This window comes from Rhinolophus hipposideros (assembly GCF_964194185.1).
Source record: "Rhinolophus hipposideros genome assembly, chromosome: 9".
NCBI lineage: Eukaryota > Metazoa > Chordata > Mammalia > Chiroptera > Rhinolophidae > Rhinolophus > Rhinolophus hipposideros.
The window spans coordinates 89,739,803-89,767,568 of record NC_138055.1 but is presented as its reverse complement, the minus strand read 5'-3'; the positions used below and the strand labels follow the sequence as shown (position 1 = coordinate 89,767,568).

At 38.3% G+C, this 27,766-nt stretch overlaps 1 protein-coding gene and 1 pseudogene across 8 annotated transcripts in view; one reads left to right on the top strand and one right to left on the bottom strand.

Moving 5' to 3' along the window:
- The window catches only part of ERC1 (ELKS/RAB6-interacting/CAST family member 1), a 483,911-nt gene that overhangs the window by 353,704 nt on the left and 102,441 nt on the right, over positions 1-27,766 (bottom strand). For 5 of the 7 annotated variants that reach the window (XM_081060693.1, XM_081060695.1, XM_081060696.1 and 2 more), the window contains exons 3-5: positions 22,880-23,296; positions 7,647-7,721; positions 2,775-2,930 (exon numbers count right to left, since the gene is read on the bottom strand). In XM_081060693.1, the coding sequence (XP_080916819.1) occupies positions 2,775-2,930; positions 7,647-7,721; positions 22,880-23,296 (648 nt within the window). Of the gene's footprint in view, positions 1-1,435; positions 1,529-2,774; positions 2,931-7,646; positions 7,722-22,879; positions 23,297-27,766 lie in introns of all 7 variants that reach the window. The other 2 variants (XM_081060697.1, XM_081060692.1) reach the window with 2 other exon arrangements.
- Positions 24,837-25,712, top strand: LOC308502573 (small ribosomal subunit protein eS6-like; annotated as a pseudogene). Its single transcript has 2 exons — positions 24,837-24,848; positions 25,035-25,712. The product of its transcript is annotated as a small ribosomal subunit protein eS6-like (transcript).

The following is a 27,766-nucleotide window of genomic DNA, read 5'->3' as shown; positions in this document are numbered from 1 at the left end:
GTTCCAAGTGTTATCACTTCCTCAGCTAAATAAAGGACTGTGGCTTAAAGGTTATTCAAATTTCCAGCTACCTCTAATCAGGTGATCAAAAACAAATATAAAATCTCAGTTTCCTCATCATCTGCATTATTACATAATCTTCAAATAATGCTATACTGACCATAAAGACTGAGAAAGGAAAAGAAAATATTCTAAGTGGGGAGCAGAGTCTAGAAGCACAAATTTTGCTTAAAAGTTAGGAGCAATGGGTGTGTGTTTGAGTAATTATTTTACCTCTCTAAGCCTTGGTTTCCTAAACAGTAATATGGAAAAAGTAAACCAGAGCCACTGTATAGTTTAGAGATAAAATAACATAACGTATGGAACATGCTTAGCCTGTTGTTTGACACAAAAACAAATGAACAGTAGCAGAGAAAAACAAAGAGAAGTTCCGGATCAACTTCTCTGGGCAATACATGATTACCATAAGCCCAATTAGACCCTTTCAGACCAAATGTCTCCCTTTTTATCTACACTATGAAGTGCTCCATAAATAACAAACACACCAAATTAGCATGTATGTTTTTATGTTGCGTTCCAGTCTTACCGCACCATTATTTTCTGGAGCAATTCTTCCCCGAGACTTGTGTGACCAAGATGTGCCCAGTGCTGGGCTGAGCTTACAGCTCGGCTTCCAGAACAAGACTGCAGATAAAAATCCAACCCTGCCTTTTTCTTGCTGGGGACCACTCTGTTACCCCCGTTTGCTCAACTATACATTGGGGTTGAAAACATACTTACCTCATAGTAGGTTATAAAATGCTTATGAGTGCTCAAGTATCAGCTATTTTATTATTGTATTTTGAAATGAATTTTAGTTCTTTAGAAAGAAGACAACTAGATTTAGAGACTTTAAAAAAGTTTCATGCTAATTCTAATTTACTAGGTAACTCAAAATAAGCTAATCACTTTCTATACATCTGTTCTAAAGAAACATTTGTTGCAAAATCACTAAATGGGGATTTAAACATGGTGTCTACATGTAAAGGTAAAGCATTTACTCAAGAAATTCAAATAAACACTAGGTGATGGATCTAGGACATCTGCATATTCTTTGTACTAAGAAGAAAAAACAGACTACCATTCATATCAATCAACAAGTATCTCAAAACAGGAAAGGAGTTGAGAAAAAACAAGCTTTGAAGTACCACCCATCCAGTGACAAAAGCAGCAATAAGGACACAGGTACTGGATTTCCAGAACGTGTGAGGGCTCACTGCACACAAAGTGACACAGGGTCCAACTGATGAGCAGAGTTGGTTAGAGAGCAGAGCGGGCTGGTTAGTGCCGACACTGGGCAAAGCTGCCAGCCGCAGAGAATGAAAGTGGAAGCCACCCGGAAGCCAGCGCTAGCAGGCCCCACTGTGGGAGCCTGCACACACGGAATGAATCTTACGGCAAAGACCTCAGCCTGAAGACCAGCCGCTCTCTTTTTCAGCTCCTCCCCTTGAGCCTCTTTCGAACTTAGTTCCTCCTTCAGTTGCTCTACCTGTCACGACATTGTTATTCTTTTTCACTTATGTGTCAATTTAAGTCTTATTATCTGCTTTGAGCCAGAGCAGTAACTGGAAATAACAAGAACATAGAATACAATCAAATCTGTTCCCCTAATTCCCTCTTCAAAGGACCCTAGATGGTTTCTCTATTTTCACAGTGTTTTTCAAATGGCCTGGAATGTGCTCATCAGCAAATAGGAAACAGAGCTTACACTGCAGTACATTTTGTTCTCAAATTAGGGTGAAAAATCCAAACTAATGGAAAGTTAAACATGTGAATTTTTAAGTTTTAAATTAACATGAAATTGGCAGTCATCACTGATAACAGATTCTCAAGCTAATAAAGGAACATTCTACAGATTTGTATGCCAACTATGATTAAACAGCAAGAAGCCAGAAACTGGACAGGGAGTTATAACTGTATCACTCCTTTACAGTTTTCACTTCTGAGAAACTGGTGAATTGATACAACTGGGATATGGTGGGGGAGAGGGAGGTACTTATATTCTAGGTAATATTTTATAATCACAATTATGACTTTTAATTAAACCACAACAAGCCTGTGAAATTGATAAATGTAATGAATTCAATCCTCCAATTTGCCTGAAAAGTTTATAGAATCAAACCAGATGACTTTCGATCTAAGGAAGGAATGTTGTGACTGAATTTATAAATACACGCCAGCATGTCCCAGTAACACCTATCTTACTTTACTTTACATACACCTAAAGCACACACAGGAAACAGTAAACCTGATACAAATGGATCTTCTCCAAGGGACCGAGCAAAAGGTTTCCCTTTATGGGACGATACTTTGAGGGAAAAAATGATTTAAGCATTTCAGAAAAAAGGATGGGCTGAATTCAACCTCCTAGAGTTTTGACTTTAAAATACTTCACACGAGGTAGAGAACTAGATGGTCTCGCATAGTAAGAAAAACTCATCTGGTTGTAATTCTACTAAATCATCTCAAAAGTCCTTACAGTGTGAAACGTTAAACTGTAATAGTACATACTTAGCCTCCACAGGTAATTTTAAGTGAAAACTTGAAATAGCTGTAGAACATCAGTAATTCTGACTTTAATTCTGGGCAAGTTGCACTTGAAAGAATAATTTTAGAAGTATTCTTTCCTAAAGTTTGATAAAACAGTACGAAGGTCTTCATCATCACTAAGGACGGAGGAATATGCATCAACCTCTCAAACCCCCTTTTTAAATTACAGTATCACACACCCTTACCTTATTTTTCATAAATTTAGAATGGCTCCGATAGACCTCCATTTGCTTCATTTCTTCCTCTCGTTCTTCAGTACTCAAAGCCCCATTGGATTTCAGCATCTGAATTTCTTCTTCCAAGTCCCGGAGCCCACGCTCCATAGAGGAAATTTTGGAATCCTGAGAATATGGAAGATTTAGACCTTAAAGTATTCACACAAAAAATCAGAGAAGCTGTTAAATTTAACAAAGGTAAGAATGCAGGAAATTGCTGTCCAGCTATTGATGCCTTGCTTCTAAAATACATCCTTTCTAGCCTTTTGGGGGTGGGAGAGGGAGCACCCATATCTATAACATGATTTTTCTTCTATCCATTCCTCCAGTCTAGTCTGCACCCTTTCAATTAAAGTTCAGAGAATTAACAAAAAAGTAGTAGCAGTGGAAAATTGATTAATGTTTCTTTATACTTTATGGTCAAAAAATATCTACTGAAAATTTTAAAAATATTAACAGTAAAATCTTTTCTAGCTATAATATTTTATTATTTTACTTGGTGACCGCTAAAAGGTTTATTTCCGCACATAAAGGAGTGAGCAGATGTGTAAGAGGGTTTCAAGGATTTATACAATAATGTGTATAACTGTATTTACAATAATAAAGGTTTTAGAACATCCAATGGCAGAAAAACAAAGGGTTGAATAATTACATTAATAGTTACAGTTTGAAGAAGAAAAAAATAGGTACAATTTGTCCTATTAGTAATCTTACTTTTTCTCTATACTTCTCCGTACATTTGAAATATTTCATAATAATTTTTTTTTAAAAATCACTGTCCTTGTAATTCGGTACCACCACAAATATCACCTCTTCGAAGAACATCCTTCTATATTCAGTTTGTTGGGTTTGTTTGTCACAGTATCTAGTGATTACTTTAGATGTCGTCAATCACAGAAAAGCTCTCCAAAAATGGATACTTTTATATCTAGAGCTGCATATGCTTATTCACCTAAGAAATAAAGACCTTAAAGAGCATCAATTAAATATAACTTTATTTTATTTGGAATTTTAGAAAAACTATTTCTTTAGAAACTAATTTTGAGAATGATTTCCTTTTGCACTTTACCTCAAGAATTGCTTGATTGCCTTTCCTTGCTGTCATAATTCTTAGAGAATACAGATAAAAGTTCAAGGATTTCTCACTAGCTACTTTTAGGTTCAGGGAAGAGGAGGGCATGTATGTACTCCTCTGTCTTACGTCGCATTACCTTTAAAAATATCAACACAAATTTCCTTTTACAAATCTATTCAAATTAAACTTACATTTGGTTTAAAATTCAATGTACTGAATCAGTACAATCAGAGACATTCTAAATCTAAGCCAGAAATTTTATTTACTCTGCAAATTAGTGGGTCTCAGGCAATGTCGTGGCCCATAAAGAATAAACAAACTACTTCAATGGCACTATCTGAAAAGTCACTTTTGAGTCACTATAAATCTTCCTGGAACTATCAGGACTCACCGTCAAGAATGACTAAATTACTAGGCATATGCATGTGACTAACCCGCAAATGAAAGGAAGTGAAATGCGGTTCACCTCTAACCCTAGCCTGGGTGGCGATGGAAAGGGGTTTGCAGAACAGAGGGAGTGTATCTCTAGCACCACTGGTGCTTCACACTTGCGGAGCCTTGGGCTGGAAACCCCAGCTCTGCACATCACACAGACAGGTCCTGCCCCTGCAAAGCCCCTGCAAGGCCCATGGCAACAAGCATGAGCCCCCTTCTCCCCTAACCCCAACACAGATAAAGGGAGCTCTGGACCAAATCAGCACCCCCACTGCCAAATCACCCACCACAAAAGGTTCTCCCCAAAAAGGAGACCACAACTGCAGCTCTGAAAGCCATGAGGCAGGTGCTGACTGCCCAGCAAAAGAACCTGCCAGGCTGCTCTCTGAAATCAGGGCAGAGAATTAACGCCTGATACGCTCGACTTGTTCTAGCACCAACTAAACCAGTACTCAGGCCGCATTTATTTGGAGACAGTCCTTCCAACGAGGTTTTTTACTCCTTGGATGTGTAATAACTAAGTAAATAAATTCCTTATCATGATACTGCTCTGTACTTCCCCAGCGCTGGGTCTTCCATCATTAACCAACCAATCCCACTGAGCCTACCGAAATCCTCAGCTCCTTGTTACATTTCCAAATCCTCAACTTGTTTTCAAAAATCGTTTCCCTATCCCACGTAAAACACAGCTTTCCCAAAGGATATAATTTCCCTGAACTCTCTCCAGTGAAGGTCACTAATACCTCAGCACCACAAAGCATCAGGGAAAGTGTGGGCAACCTGGCTCCTCAATGCTCTTCCCCTTTCTTCAAAGCTCACGTGCCTCTTCACCCCCTGCTCCTCACTGAGGCCATTGAGAGACTCCTCGTCACTCCTGCTGTGTTAAGAAGTCTTTGGCGCTTGACTTACAATCCATCTTCCATTCAAATGCCTCATGGCACCATTTCAATGTCTAAATTGTTCCATGTCCTTAATTCTGGGGGCCTCACCCTGCAGTGCATTTTAACTATCTGGTTTATAGGTCTGCACTCTGGATTATTCACTACCCAGCACTATCTTCCCAGGCCTGCCACCATCACTCTCATTGTCTGCCGTTCAACCTCACAGAGATCTCCACTTCCCTAACTTTTATATTTCGTCCCAAGCTGTCAGTTCATTCTAAAATCTTTGCCTTCCTATGCAGGTCCATTCCTGGATTGAGCATCCAAATTACTCTTTCACTATCACCCTCAATTCACTGGCATCCCAATAATCCTGCTTTATCTACCCACAGCAGTTCTTCCCTGTTCTTTCAAAGGGAAAAGAAAAAAAGTAAGAGAAAAAGGGATGAAGAAGCAGAGGGGGAAAAGGGATAGAGAGGGAAAAGATGGAAGGAGGGGAGAAGGAGGGAGAACGGAGGAAGAAAGGAGGAGAGGGGGCGAGGAAGAGAATTACATCTGGAAGAACACTGTTGGGCTCTTTTATTGCCTATCAACCACCGTCCTTTCCCATTTCTCCAAAGACTATTCTAGATCTTCATAATTCTCCCAAGCTCATGCCACACTCCCAGCAACTCAAAATATGTCAGTAGTGATTTCAGCATGACATCCACCTGATTCCACTGGGCCACCAGAATGTCAGCATCTCCTGCTTCTTAGCAGAATGGTTAAAGGTTAACACAACTTAAAATAGATCTACTATCAATTAATACCATTACACTTCCCATTTTGTCAAAAGGCAAGTAAATAATTTTGTGAATGTAGTGTTTTATTCTTAGGTTTCAACAGGGATCTGGAAATAATATGTACAAATAAACCTGTGGGAAATGGGAACATTCAATTAAACCTTTTAAAGGTTCTTTACGAGATTATGTTCAAGACTACTAATGGTCTAACTGCAAATTAGTGAAATCTAGAAACCACTGATTTATAATTTGGTAAATCCTTTCCTCATTGAGAATAAAGATGTACACAAGATAAACACAGTTTTTAGAGAAAATCATACAAATGAAGAGAACAGTTCTCATAACTGCATTTGAGAAGTACCTATTTATATAAAACTATATACCAAACACTAAATATTTTGTCATATCAACACATATTAAATGAAGGTACACAATGCAAAACACAGTGTCAAACATCTTAGGGGATGTGAAGAAGTTAAAAACAGTTCTACACGTAAGAACTTTTTAGCTTTTGAAAGGAAAAAACATGTTAAAAGTAAATATAGCAGCAGAAGCAAACACTGAATGTTTACTACGTGCCAGGTGTTTTACTCTTTTAACTAACTAAACTTCAAAACAACCTACGGGATGGATACTGTTATTATCGCCATTTATTGATAAAGAAATTGAGGAACAGAGTTTAGGTCACTTGCTCTGTGTCATACAGTAGATTAGTAAAGCCAGATTCTGAATCCAGGGAATTTAACTCGGAGGCAAGCTCTCCATCACCAATTGCCCTACCGGACAGCCTCAAGTTTTCTAACTATTCATTAACTTAAAGCAGAGGTTTGCAAAGTATGGTCCGTGGAACCCCGGGGTTGTCCCCAGACCCTTTCAACACATCTGCAGAGCCAAAACTATTTTTTAAATAATTCTATGACTTTATTTGCCTTTTTAACTGTGTTAACATTTTCACTAAAGATATACAAGCAACGGTGGGCAAACTGCTGTGCCTCAGGGCAACAGGCAGGGGCATCAAACCGTAGCAGTCATTATATTCTTCAGTATCGGTACTCACAGAAAAAAGGAGAAAGAAATGTTTTGAAGACTGTATCACTTAAGAATGGCCTGGGTTACTTTATCACTTTTAATAAATCTCAGCCCTTGAGCACACATCTGTTTACTACTCTGTGTGATGAAACGAGAAGGAGCTAGGCACTTCCACAGCATACTGAGTACGATGGCTGGTCCTAGGAATAGCACTTGTGTGCTTCTGAGTTGCAAGTTGAATTAGGTACTGTTTTCGTGGAACATCATTTTTACTAGAACGAACAACTGACAGACAAACTATGGTTACTCAGACTTGTTATTTGGCAGACATTTCCTTAAAAATGAATGAAATGAGCCTGTCATTTTAAGACTAGAAAGGGGTCCCGAGATCAAAAGGCCTGAGAATAGCTGATTAAAGAAATTTTGGAAAATCCTTTTGGTCCAATTTGAGTTACGTGCTACAACTACAAGGTACCGAAACTGAAGTTCTTTGTAAGTGTCGTTTTCACTAAGACTATTTCTTTTCAATCTACAAAATGAGTGAAATATTATTACATACCACTTTCTAAAACTCACACATAACAGTACATGATCCCTTAAATGTGTGAACTGACTCATAAGATTCTTTATTCTCACTTACCTTCATTTCAATAACAGTTTGCAGAGCTTTTGTCTTAGCAGAATCAGGGGCATTCTCAAATCTCCGATGCATCTCCTATAGAAGAGAAGCAAAAACAGAGAGTTAAGTGTCTTCCTTTTCACTCTCATTAGAAAAACAAAAAGAGGGAGGAAAGTGGAAGGGAAGGGAGAGGAAGTGGCTGTGTGCAAAGGTGATTCCCGCAGCCTCGTGAGACACTCATTCCTCTCTGTCTCCCCGAACTTTCTCTGAGTAGCAGGTAATCCGCAACTGCATTCAGGCTAAGGAAGCATAGGAGGGTCCACTCTCTGAACACCTAGTTGTTTAGTCAAACAGCCCCCCGCTACTACAACAGCTGAAAGTACAGCACATCCCTGGTTGATGTGTCAATCTTCCACATGACCTGCATCTTCCTCGAAGACATCTAACCAGATCTCCAAATGATCCCCAAAGGGGTTTAGAAATATTCCCTTTTTAAGAGGAGAAATAAAAGCGCTATCACAAGCAGTCTTCATTACACAAAGCTACTGAAGGCATCAGCACTGACATCCTTTCCACAGCATCCACGCCCAGAGGAGCAGCAGTTACCTAGGACGAAAATCTCTCTCCACTGGGGCTACAAGTAGGAAGAAAAAGAAAACTGCTGAACAAGGTTCCTAAGCAGTTCATGTTTAGGGAATGTCAAAAAAAAAAAAATGGCTATTTTTTTAAATCCAAATTTTAGTGAGTTCAGGATGTAGAAGGAAGGAGGTGATGGTAGTAGATTTAAGGGAGGAACATTTTTAAATTTTTCGACTGACTTCCATTAATTAGTACCACAATCAGGGTCTTCGAGGGTCACCGGGAAGTTACAGAACACCTCGGGCTATTGTCGGATTGCACGAAGGTCTCGGAGCTAATCAGCCAGGACTTTCAAAGCAGAACAGAACTTTCCACCTGTGCAGTACCTAACTATAATAAAAGGCATGTATAAACCTTTCACCTAATCTACTCATTTTTGCCTGACCAGGAAGAATGCTTTGAGAGAAACAGGAAATAGAACTGTAAACTTCATTGGGTTACCTCTTCCTGAAGGAGCCGTCCTAATGAAATGACACAAGGTCTAAATTATAAACACTCAACAGTTTCAAGACCAGCAATTTCTGAACACGCACAGTCCCCATCTGGCTGCTGATACAGTGGCGCAAACCACTACTAATACACATTACCCTTTCCGCTACCTCTCCCCTAACTCCAGCCTGAAACACTCAACTAGGTATCCCACTAATATGTTTAACGAACACCTCAAACTCTACACGCCCACGACTAAACTGCTGGTGGTGCCCCAAAACAGGCTCCATCCTTCCAGTCACACTGGCCAAAAATCAGTGAGTCTTCTTAATGCCTTCCTCTCTCTTTCAAGCCACAGCCTGTCAGGAAATGCAGTTAACTACCTTCAAACACATCCAAAATTGAGGCACTTCTTGCCATCTCCACTGCTACTATTTAGAGTGAACCACTAACAAAAATAGCTTTTAATCCAATACAACCTCCTAACCAGGCTCCCCATTCTTTACCTTACTCCCCCGCCCCCAGTCGATTTTCAAGAGAGCTCAGAGTGACCCTTTTAAGCATAATTGGATCTTGTCACTCCTCTGCTCAAACTTTTGTCATGCCTCCCCACCTGACTCAAAGTAGAGCCACGGTCCCTTCAGTGGCCTACATGAGACAGCCCAGCTCTTCCCACTCTTCCCTGTCACTCTGCTACAGCCACACCACACGCCTGCTATCCCTCAAACACGCCAGTTCCTCGGGAGACACCTGTCCACGGATGTCCCTGCTGCCTAAACTCTTTGCTCAGCTCATGGGCGAAGAGTGGGTCTCCTTCCAATCTTGGCTCAAATATCTCTTCTATGTGATTAGGTTTATTAGTTGTGACAGTCGCATTGTGGTTATGCAGGAAATGTCCGTGTGTTTCAGAGATGCAAGCTAAAATCTACAGAGGTAAACTGCGTCATGTCAGGACTTGGCTTTAAAACTTTGGTGAAGAAAAGAAGAAACAAACAAGATACATGAAGCAAGTGTGGCAAAATTTGGTAACTAATATACCTGAGTGATAATAAGTAGATTAAGATTCATTATACTAGTCTCACTACTTTGGTGTAGGTTTTGAAATTTTCCATAAAAAATGAATGTTTAATGTTCTAAGTATAACGTACTCTTATTTTACAACTTAAAACTGACAAATAAGAACCCACAAGTCCTTTCCCCTTTACCTTCCTCTACTTTTCCTTCTTCCTACAGCACTTATCCTCTAACATATCATGTACTGTGTTTGCTTGTTAGGTGTTCTGTTTATTTTCCACTTTCCTCTATAAGAATGTACGTCCCACAAGGGCCAGGGTCTCGGTTTCATCACTGACGGATCTGAAGTGCCTAGAAAAGTAGCTGGTACTCTGCTAAGTGCTTTAAACATGCTGAAAGAATGAATGTCAAATGAAGGAAGAACGATGACCACCAACCCTTTAAGAATTAGGTAAAAGGGAATCTTTTAACCATCACCTACTCCTAAGCTGAATTATGTGCACCTCTTATTTTTCATGCATCATGTGACACAGCCCTCCTTTAACACTATGTAACACTATGTTACATTTGAAATAATTTTCTTCTCTAACAAACCAGACTGTGAACCCTTTAAAGGGCAAAGAGTGTCCTTTGTATTCCTCAGACACTGTCTGACATGTAAGCAACCACTAAAAATTATTTCTCCTCCACACCCGTTCCTTTTGTTGGATGAAGGAATGGATAAATGAATGAATAAATTATCAGCTGGTTTCCACCATCAGTGGTCCACTCTACTGGACCACCCCCTCCGCAATATCTAATAAAGGACCTCCTTGTTGCTAAACCTCATAGCTGTGGTCAGTCTACGTCCTCTCTGAACGCCACCAAGTAGCTGACCTTTTTTTGTTTTAACATTTAAGGAGAAACATTTTTTAAGTTTTTGACTGGCCTCCATTACAGAATTACAGAAATATCCTGGCTTTACATGCTTCTTCTCTGCCCTTTTCCCTATCCTACCCACAGACATTTTCCATGTTCCTGTCCTTAGAACTCTTCTCAGTTCTACAGCCTCAACCCAGGGCCTCCACCAGCCCCCAGAGTAACTTCACATGATTTAGAAGAAGCAACACCCCTGGGATCGATGCAGCCTCACCAGGAAGCACGAGCTGAGTTTGGGGCCCAAACTGCTCCATGAGCAGGAAGCTTTGGTTTGGTGAACCACCTGCACATGCAACATCCAAGGAGCCCTGCCCAACGCCCCAGATTCCCATCTGAGCAGCTCTTCCCCAGTCTCACACGTTCAATGATTGCCCTCCAAGGATAACCTGCAAAATCTATTTCTCTGGCCGTGCAGTGAACATCTATCACTCTTTCTTGCCATGTGACATCTGATCTTTCTATGGTTGGGGACTCCACATTTTACGGCACAGTCTACCTCCCACAATACAAGCTAAAAATGCCACATACTTGTTTCCCCGGCCTTTCTTGCAGTTAAAGTGCAAACACATGACCTCATCACCCCAATCAGACACATACACCACTCACTTTCAATCAGAATCTTATAACATGAAGAAGTGGCAATATGAGTATTTGAGACGATTCTGGCAATGCGTGACAGGGGCAGCAGCTAGCCCCATTTCCAGGCTTGGGAATGGCAGGGTTTCGGGTGGTAGCTGTGCCAGTGACGTCAGGAGCAGAAGCTGCTGTGCCTGTGCCTGAGCCTGTCGCCAAACCAATAAAGGAGCACGACTGATTTCAGGCACTGTTTTTTGGCTATGTAACTTCTGACCCAGTTCTTCAGCCCGCCTAGAAACTCTGGAACCTATCTATCCATTTATTCATGCCAGGAACTATGCCAAGTTTTGGAGACGTAATGGAAGAACAATAAATTTGGTCCCTTTTATAGTGGAGCTTTTAGTCTGCCATGAAAAAATAGATTCTAATCAAATAATCACCTAAACCATTCATTATGGTGTCCAGTGACCTCCGCTTTGCCAGAACCCACGATTCCGCCTTAGTCCTCAGCTCATCTGATCTGTGAGCAGCATTTGACATGTCGCTTAGTCCCTCTTCCCTAGAAAACTCTCTTCCCTTGGCGCCAAGACATGACACTCCTGAACTTTTCCCTACTGCCTTACTGGTTCCTTTCCTGCCCAACTCCCAGGAGTGGCCCAGACATCAGTCCTCTTCTCCAGCTCACTAATTCCCATGGTTCTCATCCGCTCTCCTACCTCTCAGCACCATAAACATCGTAACTCCCACATTTTACCTCCTGCTGAAATAAATCCACACTTGTGTGTGCATCTGATAGATATCACACTGTTAACATACCCAAAGCAGAACTTCTAATCCATCCCATCACAATTCATAGTGTGTGTCCACCCAGTTGTGTAGGCCAAAAACTTGGGAGTCTCATTCTTCTTACACCACATTCAAACCATCAGGAAATCCTATTTTCAAAATGTTTCCAGAAACTGACCGCATCTTATACCTGCACTGCCACGACGCCCTTGAGCCACCATTATCTCTCGCCTGGATGATACCAGCAGCAACAGTCTCCCAAAGTTGATTTCCCTGTTCACAATAGGGCAGCTCGAGTGATCTTTTTAAAACAGAAGTCAAATATGACTGAAGCCTTTGAAAGCTCTTCATTTCCCTCACAGTGAAAGCTGCAGGCCCAATGCCGGCCTGTAAGGTCTGATGGGATCGGCCCGTTCCTTGCCGGGCTTCGCCTCTGACTTTTCTCCCCTGGTTGCCAGCCACACTAGCCTCCCTGCTTTCCCTCAACACAGCAGTCGTGTGCCTGACGTAAGTCCTTTGCACTCTCTGTTTCCTCTGCTCGACTCTCTCTCTTCTCCCCTTAACTGTTCAAGTCTGTTCAAAAGTCAAAGTCTCAGAGAGGCCCATTCTTACTATTCTATTTAAAATTGCAATTCCCCTCTGACACATACTTCCAATCTCCCTAACCAAGCTCTACTTTTTCTTAGCATTTATCACTTCCTAAGAGCATATTACTTATTATGATAAACATAACAACTATCTCAGAAATATCTTTTTCATTCTGATATATATTAAGCACCCAGAACAATACCTAGCACAATGGTATACTCAAATATTTGTCAAATGAATATTTTTTAAAAAAACTGAATAATCCATATGTGAAAAATGTTATGAAGAAAAATGTCCACAGTGCCAGAAGAGAAACATTTGAGAGATCTGGATCAATTCTAGAGATCTTGGAAAGTTTTCTAAGGAATACGTGAGAGCTGAAGAATGAGTAGGAGTCAGAGGGGCCAAGTTCAATAGTGAAAAGGGAGAAGAAAGAAGGCCTCACGGGTATGTTTTCAGCCAGCTAAAAAGCCAAATATGAGGAGAGATGGAGGCTGAGAATCTAGAACTGTCCATACACCCCTGGAAAGTCTGGGTGAATTCCAAAGTGTATAAGTACCACAGTCTGAAGACGGTTGCTCTATAACAGCTAGCGAGTTCTCCTTCATTTCCCATGCACTTTGGTTTCAACTGATTTAAAATGTTTCAGAGCTACAACATCCCTTTGCTCAGGAAAGCAGCCTAATCTGGCTGTTTTCACTACCTCTCCATTCAAACAACTGATTAAGATCACCAGTGAATTCCAGGTGCCAAATCTAATGAACACATTTCTTGTCCTCCTCTTCCTGGAACTCTCAGAGACATTCAAAGCAATGGCCCACTCCCTTCTATATACACATCTTCTCGTCACTACTCGTGTTATGACACCACACTCGCCTCTTTTTCTTCCTGACTTTCCAGTTGCTCCTTCCCTGTTTCTTTGCAGGTTCTTCCTTCTAAATTAGACCCCCAAATAGTATAGTGACCAAGGGATCAGTCCTAAACCCTTTTATCTTTTTCATTTAAATGCTGTAATCTACTACATTGTTGAAAATTCAATGGATATGCTAGTGAATTTCTATTCTAGGCCTGCCCTCTACTATGATTTCAAGACTCATAAGGCCAATTGTTCATTGGACCTTTCTTGTTAGATGTCTAATAGGTAACTCAAACTTGTTTTATCCAAAACAAAACTCCTGATTTTCTCCTCCTTCCTCTGCTGAGTCTGAGGAGACGAGCCTTTCCCATCTTGTTAAGCATGGCACTGCCCTCCCAGCCGCTCAGGCCAATGCAGAGGCTCCATTCACTCCTCCCAGACCTTCCCTCCTGCCTGTTTCCCACAAGCAGGTCCTATTTGTTCTACCTTCAAAACATTTCCTGAATTTATCCATTTGACTCCGTTTGCAGTCTAGTTTAAGCTTAGAAAACTACAATAGCTTCAGGTTAGTTTTCTTCCGATTCCTCTGTCCATTTTCGAGGGAACACTAGGGGACTCTTGATAAAACATCGACAAATCAGGTCACCAGTCTGCTTTAAATGCTTCAACAGTTTCCCAGGTACTTCTCACTCTCTACAAAATCAACATGATCTAACCATCACAGAGAGAAGACTGACCTTCGTTGTAAAATGATTTTAAAATTAGACAAAATGCATGAAATAACTGTTTTCAGATGATGGAAAACATGCAGCACAGGACTATGATTCTTGAGAAAAGAGAAATGAAGTGATGGCCAGACTTGCTATCCAGTATGTGATGTAAGTAGAGGAAACCCAAACAGAAACCAGCAGTACTGCAGAGCTCAGAAGGCAGACAGACCAACGTGGAAGAGTCCTAAAGATGCAATGTGCAGAGCAGAATAACACAGAGAAGGAAGCTAGCCAGAAAAGCAGCAATGTCTAATCCTGACAGGGGGCCCCTTGAATCTTGGCCAAATACTAAGTATGCATAGACAGACCAAGACTCCACAATGTCAGACAAAGAATAACTACTGGGCACAGAACAACTACCACAAAGCTCTGAATTGAGCGACTGCCTGAACTCACATGGGGCTGGGACTCACTCAACTTCCAAACAGCCAAAGCGGAGAGAACAGAGGCATGTGGTAGCGACACCAGAAAGGCCAGTCTTATGAGCAGCGCTAACCCAGCCCTGGAGGGAAGGCCATGTAGCCCAGGCCTCACACAGGGTAAAAGCAATCGAGTTAACACAATCGAGTAACAATCGAGTTAATCCACAATTACACTAACTCTTGCAAGACACAACTCTTCATTAAGGGAGACAGTAAACTCCAGGATCCATTAATCCAGGACAAAACCTGAACACACGGGTGAGACCATAATAACCTCTCACCTGCATTTAAACAACCACCTCATCGGCTCCGTCTCAGCCTCCAGGTTGCCCGCATTTAATCAATTCTCTACATGTAAACAAGGGAATCAATTGCGCACAAGTAGAAATTTAATAATATTTGTTCAATAGATGAGTATAAAACTTTAAAATGTATAAACAAAAATAAAACGAATCCTATTAATTATAAATAATCTTTACTGATAAAACCCTGTAATCTATACTTTGCATTTTTCATTTGGTATTTATTTCTGTATCTACTTGAAAATACTAAAACTGCATTTCTTTGAAATACCTCATAGTTCAGATAACGAACTAATTTTATCTGACCTCTTTCCCATTACCTAATTCTAAATTAGGTAAATTTCCAAATGCTTTAAGGTAAAACTATTATAATTTCATTTTAAACTGTAGCAAGCATGTAAGCAAAACAAAATAAAGAAAACAAAGCTATTTAAATAAAAAAAATCTTCCTATGCTAAGGAACTAGGATACATTTGAAACCATTCACAAGCATAAAGCTTTCCTATTAGGACATTTTATAAGCTATCACTCAGAACAAATTTCCATTCATGAAAGACAATTATGCACACATCTTGCAGTCAGTGAGCGGATACAGCCCCCCTTTCCCAATTCCCAGCGAGCACCTCAAGCCTCTGGCTAACGCACTGTGAATACGGAGAAGACGCTGGAAAAAGAAACCAATGTACTATGCCAGCAAATGCCAAGAAGTACAACATGCTGTGATTTGCTCGCTTTATTTCACTCCTTTTGGCCTGATATTTTTCATTCAAAAAAATGTAAATACAGGTAAAATATCTGGCTCTTGTTACACTGTCAACTGTGGTAGACAGTATAAAAAGAGTTCATTTCCACAAGTTAGGAACAAAATTTCTCATTTTTCTCTTTCTTTAGTAGTTTATTTCTTTTTAAAAGTAGTCAACATTTACTTACACAACTGAAGGAAAGAAGTATTTGTGACTGAAAAGTACTACTTATGCCTGAAATTTCTTTTCTTCAAGTTTCAGGTATTAGCCTCCAAAACCCTTGGTTCAAGGGCAGAAGCTCCAGATTGCTTGTGAAGTTCTTTCACAGATTTAGTCCTTCACAGAAGTTCTAGGTTTACTGTACTCACAACACAGAGGGGACAGAAATAAAGAAGGGAAAGGTCAACGAGAAGAATGCTCACTATTTTTTCTGTATCTTAACGCAGCCAGTGTCAGATAGCATTGTCCTTCAACCTTTTACCATTTCTAGTAACGGCCTTATTCTGAGAAAAAGTATCGTCTGTCAAAATGGAAATGAGGCACAAATGAAAAAAATAAGGAGAGGAGAAATAATCTGAAAAAATATTAAGAAAACTCATTTTTCAAAGTCATACAAAAGAGCAAACTGACTAGGGATTCCTTCTTTTTTAATTCTTTGTCTGTTATTTCTTTTTTTCTCTATATATCTCTATTTCTTTTTTTTTTTCTTTTTCTCTCCATCCTCCTCTGCTTATTCCTTTACAACTGCCAAGGATACAGGCAGGCATTCCTCAGATCTACTAGGTAGATTGAGTATTCTTAGCCTAGACCTTAGTCTAAGACATTTAACCTCAAACATTTCAGCAAACTCTAACATGATAGCAGTTGTCCTAACAAGATTTGTTCACTGAAATATTATAGAGACAAAAACTAGCATGAATGTAATAGTATTTTAAAACAAATTTGTATTTTATCCACCACAATGTAGCCAGTCTACATTTCAGAAACCAGGAGTACATATAGGTCTGAAATATATTATTAATTTGGCCTATAGACAATACTAGATATGCATATGGATTGCAGATCCAAAAATTCCATAGCCAACTTAGGTAATGTTCTGCCAATAGACTGAGAACCACAATTTGGGTCTCAAACTTCGGCGTGTAACAGAATCACCTGTAAAGCTTGTTAAACTGCCGTTAAGTACAAGCCCCAAGCACTAACCACAAATCTTGCCTGTACTTCAGTATTTGCCCAATAGATGTCATGTCTTCACTCTTCTGTCAGTCAAAGGAAAGGTACAGTAAACAATATAAAATCTAACTATAAGTAGGCACATAATGTAATTTGGGTACAAACAGAAAATACAATGCTTAATTTAAATTTTATTTTTTCTTCTTTGGCTTTTATTTCAGGGTCATTATTTACCTGTTATCTACAAAATCATGTTCATAAACAAAATGACAAACTAAAAATGTTACTGGATATGAATGCCATTTTAATGTTACTGTATTTCATCAAATCAAAAATGCCACTGATTTTAAGATATCCCACTGTTTTATGTGCTAGAAAGAAAAGGGGGAAATGCCTCCAAATAAATCATGACACAAAGCTTTATTGTTCAGAATTTTTATGTTATACTGATTGCAAGAGTCCTTTTTGACTTATTTAACCACAGAGCTTAACCATGTATCATTTTTGAACTGTTTTTGACTATTTCCACATCAATAACTTTGTTTCAATGCTAAGTCACTGTTGCAGTATTACTGAAGATCTACTGAACAACAATTATAGTTAATAATAAATACCAACAATGCTCACACTCTCCACTAAAGTGACAAAATGAACAGCTGCAAGGATGTTTATGACGCACAGGCACACAAATCTAGCCCAACTGCCGCCTTGCTGACAGTGATTGGAAAATGCCGCAAAGGTAAGACAACACAATTTCATATTGTTAAAACGGGAGAAACTGTGAGTCTCAGGAGTAAGGACATACCAATATTTTTAAAAGATGGAGAATAATACAATAATTAATAAAACCTATCATATCCTGGCACTGACAACTCACATGCCTTTCTGCCTTTCACGATACACCAGTGATATAATGTACAACAATCATTTCAAGTCGCCATTCACCTAAACTAGATTAGAGCCGTTAAATTCTTTCCTAGACACTGCCGGTTCACTCTTGACTATCCCTTTCTCATTCATTCTCATACAACCACATTAAATTTTAAAAGCTAAACCAGATCTTATCACTGCCTTGATTAAATGCTGGAATGGTTTTCTCTTGTACCTTGAATAAAATTGTTGCATAAATTATCTGCAAGGATCATGAAGGCAAGTGCTTTGTCTCCTAGAGGGCACAGATTTTGTTTTATTTACTTAGGCTATTTCCTAGGGCTTCGCACATGGTTAGTGCCCAGTAAATATCTGACAAGTGGAATGAATGAACTGGCCCTGGCTACCTCTTCAACCTCTCATCCCATGCCAGCCTCCCCCTTATACAATATACTTTTGCTCCCTAGCCTCCTTTGTTCCCTCAAAACTCCTTCCCATCGAGCCTTTGAAAGTGTTAACCCTTCTTGATGAAATGACTTGACCCAAATGTTCAGCAAGAATGGCTTCTTGTCTTTCTTCAGATCTCCCTTAAAGGGCACTTCTCCCAAAGATGCTCACCCTGTTTACAGAAATCCCCTCCCTCAACATAATTAGACTCCACTCAATCCATTTATTTCATCTCAAACTCACCAGTTTACTGTCTCCCACCAAATTTTTAAGTTCTAGGAGGGCACTGACCATGTGTTCAATCCCTACCCCAGGATCAAACACGTGTGTAGTAGAGGCTCAGTAGATACTGAGTAAGTGAGACGGAAAGGTGGTACCAAGTGCCTGTAGCACCTATTGCTTTGGAAACAACCTTTATGTATTAGTCTAGTCACACGTTACCAAGCTTTACCCCAAATTATCTTTTCAACTTTGGTTAATTGTATTTTCTAACATACATAATTTTTTAAGGTTTTGCTACAGCAATGTTAAGTCTTTCCTATCTCAAGATTATATTAAAAGCTTTTTACTTATATTTTCTTCCACTGTTATTTTTTAAAAGTAGCTCTTCCTTTCATCCAAAATTTAGTTTGTTGTAAATATGTAATTGTTTTCAAAATGGATGGCCATTATTCCAAAACATTCATCATATACTTAAAACTATATTATTTCTGGATTCCATTCTGTTTCATTGGTCTAACTATCTATTGCCGTGCCAGTACCACATATTTTAATATCACTGGGTTTAAAATACACATCCCATAATCTGCTTAAGCAAGTGTTCCTGTATTGTGCTTCAAATAAACTGCAACATCACTTGGGCATGTTTCAAGAATAGTCCCATTGGGTTTGCATTAAATTTATAGATTTGGGAAAAAGTAACATCTTTATATTAATGCTCCCATCTATACTACAATGAAAATTTAGCCCCAGCCTTTCCGTCACAATTACTGATACTATTTTTTCCATTTCTTTATCTAAATGCACTGCCTAATATTTCCAGAATAATGTTATGAACACAACCATCTTTGGCCTCTTCCAAACTTCAAGGGGCATTTCTAGTATGTCACAGTAAGCATGCTGGTTATCAGCTTGAAATATGTTCATAATATGCATGTACTGTTATTATTTACTTAAAATCATACTATAAAATATCATTCAATGCTTGTTTTTAGTTCATTGGTTTAGTGTTCAATCAAAACGTCTGCCACATTTATCTAATGTCATTGGAACAGCTATCAAATACCACAGGTTCTCTTTTCCTTTTACCTACTACAAATTATAACTGCGTATGATACATTGAGCCATTCTGGCATTCTGGGAATAAACTCCTTTTGCTCAGAGTATTATCCTTTTATCATAATGATGCTTCTATCTGCTAATATTTTATTTATAATTTCTGTATCTAAACTCATAAGGCAAGCTGGTTTCAGGGTTTAGTTTGTTTTCTAACTCTCGTCAAGTTTTAATATCCAGTGGTCACCCTGGGAAAAAAGGAACTAGAAAGTCCTCTTTCTTTCAGTGAACTCCAGGTTGAAATTTCTTTGTCTCCATTTCAACTTATTCAACTAACATTTCTTGAGTACCCAAGGTGTATTTTTAGACACTGGCAATATAAAGACAAAAAAAATAAATAAACCTTTGATGCAAAAATTGTGTGAACAATGAAGAAATCCACATGTATATATACTACAATATCAGTTCATCTACATACACGTAAAGAGCTACACAAAGGAAGACGTCACAGAAGAACTGAAATCTGAGCTAAGTCTTAAAGATAAGTAGGAAAAACAGAAAGCAGAACAAGCTTTCTAAACATTTGTTTCTGACGCAACCATTTCTACTTGCTCTTAAATAATTTTAATTTGTATGGCTGTGTTTCCTATAAGATGAAGCTAATGGCAACTGGAATTGTGTGTGACTGAGAAAGGTCTGTATTCTTCCCTATATTCTGTATGTAAGTGGGACTTGGCATTTGTAGAACTTGTTATTTGAAAATCAGTCTTTACATTCATGGCTTTTCTACCACTTTTGCAAATTCACCACATTTCTGATTGTTCTGTAACAGAAAAACTCTGTGGCTTTTCACAATCTGTAACTATTCACTATTTATTAACCCAAAACTCAAAAATAAATGGGCATAGGTTGAAATATGCAGAAAAGAAGCATTAAAAATGTAACAAAGTGCGTCATGATGCTGGTTTAGTCTTCCTGCTGCATGCTGTTTGAGATCATTACCACTTCTCTAGCAATGTTCTACGGCCAGACTCTGGATCATCTCATTAAAATATATAGTCTTTAAAATAAACTGAAAGAAACTCAGGATGTGCCTATAACATAGTAGTTGATAGAAAATTTTCTAAAATATTAGGATCTTGTAATTTGAAGAGCACAACATGTATATAGCTACAGATTAATCATAAACATATAATAGTATATGCTATTGGGAGTAAACTGGTCGAATCACTCTGGAAGATGAGATTATTCAAAGTTTCAAAAAAGTACACACTTTTTCAGCAAATTTACTTCTAAGAATTTGTCCCAAAACAACTAATGTTGTTTTATAATACTGAAAAATTAATACTGGTCTAAATTTTCAATAGCAAGAGATATTCAAATAAAGGCAATGGAATATTATAAATGCATTTGAAATTACAGAACTCTATATGTTCTGACAAAGAAAGATGGTCAGGACAAATTACCATACTTTGCCGTGTATAACGCGCATTTTTTGCCGAAATTTGTAAAGGAACAATAAGGATGTGCATTATACGTGGGTAGTACTAATTCCGTATCTATATAGATGTTTTTAATTACTTTATTTACACTTATGAGTTAAAAGTGTAACTCTCAAAATAAATAACGATATCTGTTTGCAAAATAATACTCTGGAATACGATAATTGTTGAACTTACTATGAACTTGAAACAATGAAGAGTTCTTGGTCTTCTGTGATGTGCAAATATTATAAAATTGTTACCAGTACATAAAATTTCTTGTACCTTGTATCTGTTCTTGTGTTTTGTAATTATTTGTTACATAAAATTTCTAGTTCTGTAATGTTAAAAAAATAAATGCTAAAATTCCTTTATAATACAAAAAGCAAGTACCTAAATATAAACAAATAAAAACTTGAAGTAAAAGATTAAAATGATTTTTCCCCCCTGAAAGTTTGGGCCAAATACGGGTGTGCACATTATACATGGGAGCACATTATACACAGCAAAATACAGTATTAAGAAAAGCAGGTGATATTACATTATGCATAGCTGCACTATCTAATATAGTAGCCATTAGTTGCACATAGGTACTTAAATTTAAATTTGGTTAATTTAATTTTAAATCACTTATATTTAAATAAAATTTAAAATTCAGTTCCTCAGTCACACTAGCCACATTTCAATAGTCACATGTGGTAAGTGGCTACCATGGTATAAAACAAGTGGTAAAACATGGTATAAAACATTTCCATCATCACAGAAAGTTATACTTGGTAATACTGATAAAGTTTTCTATTTTTTTAAGGAAAAGAAATAGAAAAATAATGAAAGAATGTATGCGTAACAAAAAAACTGGATACATAATGAAAACGGATAGTTAATCACTAGGTAATAATGCCTTGGGTTTTAAGTTTTTGCTTATCTGCTTTCTAATTTTACTATAATAAACTACAACAAATTTACTGTGTGATAAAATTATGTTTTTAAAAAACACTGAATTTCTTTCAAAACTAAAAATGTCCTCACTGTAAATAAATATTGCAGATTTTTTTACAAAAGGAGACATTATGGAACAAACTAAATTTAAAAGTATTCTTTTAAAGTTGCTATTTTGCTGCTTTGCAAATATCCCATTTTTCAATCTCCTGCCTCACATGTCATTCAAAAACGATTATTCAGACTGGCACTGACACAATTCTAAGTTGTTTTCTTTTCCTATCCAAATCGGAAAACTGTCTGAAGTCTCTGATCACATATAGAGAATTATAGCTGTTATTTTTTTAAATTCAATATAAGATGAATTCTTCATATATGCTTTCTTAAAATGAAGCATTGTCTAGAAAAGTGAAAAATTATCAACAGTCATAGTGGTCAGCTGAAGTCTATTTTTCCTCTCTAAAATATAAGTGACAGTGTGACTCTGTATCATTCTTTCTCTCTGTGCCTCCATGGCAGCAAATGATTTTTATCACATATATTTTATAGCAAGGCAACAGTTTCCATGGAAACCACAGGGCAAACATATCCGTTACTGCTGCCAAGGACATTAGAAACACACCTAAACTGGGGTTACCACTTTCTCTTTACTTACTGATATTTTTAAAATTGAGCAACAGTTAGCTACTCTGATTCTAGTTTTGTTGCAGTCTCTATGAACAAAATCAAGAGATGAGTAACAAATCAAGAAAATTCTGTGTCCCCTAGAAACAAAATGAGTCTCTAGAAACCAGACGGGGAGGGAAAAAGAGCCAGAAAGTTATCAAGCCAGTACACATACCAGTCAATATCATCTCACATAAGAGAGCAAATCAGAACAGAAATCAGGGAATCACTTAAATACCAAAGAAAAGAATTCCCTTCCACTAGCCCAGTAGAGAACAAAAATTTATCTAGGCCAGGATGCTTACTAATCACGGGGAAAAAAAACAATCAATCATAACAACTGACAAAGTACTTCCTCACCTCTCTCAGCATGTTGTTCTCTTTTTCCTTCTGCTCCAAAAGGCTTTCTAGGTGGTGGACGTGCATCTCAGCCTCTGCCAGCCGTCTTGTTCTCTCGTGGTCTTCCTCAGCAGCCTTAGCAGAAAGTCCTTTGCTCTGCAACATCTCCAGAAGCTTCTTTATGGATTCATCCCGTGCATTTAGGGTTTGCTTCTGAGTCTCAATACGCAGCTCCATTTCCTCCAGAGTCTTTCGAAGAAGGAACAGCTCTTTGGCCTGCCTTTCGTGCTCACCGTGGAGCCTCTGGAAGTTCTCCTCCGTCAGCTCTGCCACACATGGTTCACCAGTCCTGCTGCTACTATCTTGCTGAAACAGCTGGTTGAGGTCTCTCTGAATCCGTAATTCATCCTGGAGAGCCTGGATTGTCATCTGCATGTGCTAGAACCAAGACAAAAAAGAAAACCCCAAATCAGCTTTCCTCCTCAAGCAACAAAAACAAAGCAGACGAAGGAAGCAGAGTCAGAGGGTAGCGACCAGGGCTCTGAGAACCCTGCCTTTAGCCAACTAGGATTCACGTCATTCTGTTTTACATCATCTTAAAAAATAACTGAGATAATCTGTAAAATGTTAGAAATTTAACTTGTGTTTATTCCCAACAGGAAACAAGTATGGCAACTCCTCACTTTGCATAAGCCGTGACAAAATAAAACACTGTTCAAAAGAACAGAAGGTAGAACTGAAGGAGGGAAGGAGAAAGGAAAGCCAGGGGAAATCTTCAGGAATACAAACACATTATATAAAAAATTTCACCAAAAACTACAGCGGATCTCAAGACACAAAATGACTTTTAAGTATTTTACAATTAAATTTACACATTAAATAATAAATACTAGTATTTAATAAGCAGTTTCTACATGCTAGATTATGCCTAGCACTTTTTTTTTTTTTAAGATTTTATTGGGGAAGGGGAACAGGACTTTATTGCGGAACAGTGTGTACTTCCAGGACTTTTTTTTTTTTTCCAAGTCAAGTTGTTGTCCTTTCAATCTTAGTTGTGGAGGGTGCCGTTCAGCTTCAAGTTGTCCCAGGGGGCACAGCCCACCATCCCTTGCGGGACTCAAGGAATTGAAACTGGCAACCAACCTTGTGGTTGAGAGCCCACTGGCCCATGTGGGAATCGAACTGGCAGCCTTCAGAGTTAGGAGCATGGAGCTCTAACAGCCTGAGCCACCGGGTCGGCCCCAGTGCCTAGCACTTTTTATGTGTTAATTCATTTACTCCTCACTAGACATACACTATTTTTTTTAATTGATGCTAACACTAGGCTTACAGAGATTTAAGTGACTCGCCCAAGATCACACAATAAGTGATAGAGCTTAGATTCAAAACAGCAATTCTCCCAGCCCACTAAAACTAGTACTATCCAAAGGTAATAACTTGAAGTTTTAAAAAAAAAACCTGAAACTATGTGAGCTTTTTACACAGGGAAGATAACAATATAGGTGAGTAATTAAATGAGGATGTGAATGCAGAAAAATGTTCGAGAGGGCACATCTTTAGCCTGTACCCTAATGAAAGGGAATTTAATCTCCACGAGTAAATTCTAACACATTATACAAAGAATCTAAAAGACGTTACATCAAGAATCTCATATTTAGAAATGAAGGAGCAACAATAAAAGGTCAGTCTTTGCATTTAAGGCATCGAGGCCGGCAGTGCCACCGTCAAAAAAATACTAACCCACATCGGAAGATGTGAGTTTGGGTTCCAGCTCTCCCACTAGCTAGCTATGTAATTTGGAACAAACTGCTATCTTTCTGGGTTTCAGATTCCTCATATTTAAAATGAGGATATAAATATCTGTACCATATCTTCACAGAGTTAACATAGAAATCTTTTTGGTATATATTTTAAAATATATCTTGTTTTAAAAATTTGGCAGACTATAAAAGAGCATTATAGTAAATATTTCAAGGAAATGATTTGCCAAGTATACAAAGATGTGTATACAAAGACCCTCACTGTTGGAATAGTGATAAAATTGGAATATTAATAATTCTCCTATGGTGAGCATCTAAAAGTTTTCTAATAAAAAATTTTTTTACCTAAAAATAAGAGAAAAAAATTTGCTCATTTTTGTGGCACCTCAAAAGCAGTCGGCTGCTTCAGGATTTAGCTGAACATCTCTTTCCCAGCCATTGGCTGCCAGAAACTCACTGAAGTGGACGATGAATGCAAAGGTCATAACGTTTTACGAGAGACATATGGTCACAGAAGTTGCTGCTGATGCTCTGGGTGAGAATGGAAGGGTTATGTGGTTCAAATCGGTGGTGGGAATGACAGAAAGGTTTCCCCATGAAGCAGGGTGTCTTAACCCATGGCTGTGTCATCTGCTCCTGAGTAAGGGGCATTCCTATTATAGACCAAGGAGGACTGGAGAAAGGAAGCACAAGTTTGTTTGAGGTTGCATTGTGGATGCCAACCGGAGTGTTCTCAACTTGGTCACTGTGAAAAAAGGGGAAAAAGATATTCCTGGTCTCACTGATACCACTGTGCCTCGTCACCTGGGGCCCAAAAGAGCTGGTAGAATCCGCAAACTTTTCAACCTCTCTGAAGAAGACGATGTCCGCCAGTATGTTGTGAGAAAGCGCTAAACAAGGAAGGTGAGAAACCGAGGACCAAAGCACCCAAGATTCAGCGTCTTGATACTCCATGCATTCTGCAATACAAACAACAGTGTATTGCTCTGACGAAACAGTGTCCTAAGAAAAGTAAGGAAGAGGCCACAGAATACTCGTATATTCCATTTGATAAGGAAATACCAACTGACCACTCACCTACTGAGGAGCAGTAGGTATTTGTCCACTTTTTCACTATTATAACAAATACACGTACATCCATCTCCTCATGTAGGTGTGTAAAAGTTTCTCTCAAGGAGACAAAGGAATGGAGCTCCTAGGTAGTACAATGTGTTTTAACTCATACCAGTCATTTAAACTTAACCTTTTTCAATTTAACATACCGTGTTTCCCCGAAAATAAGACCTAGCCGGACCATCAGCTCTAATGCATCTTTTGGAGCAAAAATTAATATAAGACTTGGTCTTATATAATATAAGACCTGGTTTATTATATTATGTATAAGACCCAGTCTTATTATATATTATATTATTTATATATTGTTATTCCATTATATATATATATTTATATCATATCATATCATATCATATTATATTCCTGGTCTTATATTACAGTAAAATAAGACCAGGTCTTATATTAATTTTTGCTCCAAAAGACGCATTAGAGCTGATTGTCCGGCAAGGCCCAATTTTCAGGGAAACACGGTAGAATGAGGTACATAAAACAGATGATAAAAGGGTTCAGATGTCTGGCCTGGAATTTTCATATCAGTAGAACTATTAATCATAACATTTTCCATTAATCGTATAACCACTTTCCTAGGAGGAAACTTTTAATGGAAATGGATTGAGTTGCTATTAAAAAAAAAAAAAAGTCAAATGATTGTGCATTCAATTCCATCCCTAAGGAATAAAGGCAGAGTATTTTCAAACAAACTTGTTAATTATGAAGCTGCTTTAGCAGAACCCTAACTTCATTCTGAGGCATGGGAATGTTTTTTAAATAGAAAAAATTCTACCCATAGAATCTTCTCTCTCTGAAAGAAGGAATGAGAGAAGAAACAGGAAAGATTGAGAAGAATTCTAATTTCTTTCCTCCTCCCACCCCACATCCTAAAATGACATCTTTCCCTGAGAAGCCCCACAAAAAACAACTACTTTAATCTTAATGCCAAAATTTTGATCTCCAAGATTTCTATAAAATTATCTTACAGATAGGAACCCTGAAGATGTGAAAACAACAATAAATCAGTATCTTCAACAGTTTCCCTGCTGTCCCTTTAATATTCATTACAAAAAGAAAGAAAGAAGGAAGGAAGGAAGGAAGGAAGGAAGGAGGGAGGGAGGGAGGGAGGGAGGGAGGGAGGGAGGGAGGGAGGAAGGAAGAAAAGAAAGAAAGAAAGAAAGAAAGAAAGAAAGAAAGAAGGAAAGAAAGAAAGAAAAAGTAAGTTTTATTTTTTTATCAGATATTTGAAGAATAATAGTCATACAGGGATACCTGATTCAGTTCCTACGTTTAAAATATTTTTAAACTAAATATATAAACTAAACATGTCAACTAGGATAGATGCTGCTATAATTCTTTTTTGACAGTTTTTACAGCAAATTCTTTGATCTCCATAGTATAAGGAAAACTGGCATTTAAATGCAGCTACTTTTGTATTTAATGTTGAGTAACAGAGGAAAAAATACTAAAGTATAGTCCCTCACTGATGGAAGAAACATTTTTAGCAGTTGTTCTGTGTCAGGCATGATGCCCCTTGCTAGAGATACAACGGTAGGAAACCATAATCAACATGGTCTGGCCACATAAAGGTAGGTAAGATAAGTAACAGTAGATAAGACAGTTATCAATCAAAATGCACACACACACTCACACACAATTATAATTACAAACAAGTATAAAAGCTCCAAATTCAAGGTAGTAAGGTAAACATAACAAAAACACCCAAACCACCTTGGAAGGTTCAGAGAAAGGTTATCTAAGAAAGACATTTGGGGGCTGAATGAGATTTGAATAATGAGTAACTTTTGTTAACTATTAAAGACACTTTTCTGTGAAGAGAGGACAACTTATGTGGAGACCCTGAAGAAGGAGGGGGCATGGCACAGTTGAGGAATTAAGGAGACTGAAGCACAAAGAACTTTAAGCAAGTGTGGCTAGAGTTCTAAGGACTTTAAGGGCAGCAAAAAGCCACTAGAAAGTTCTGAGCCGAGTGTCATCACCATTACTAGTATTTATCAAGTGCTTGCCACGTGCCGAGCACATA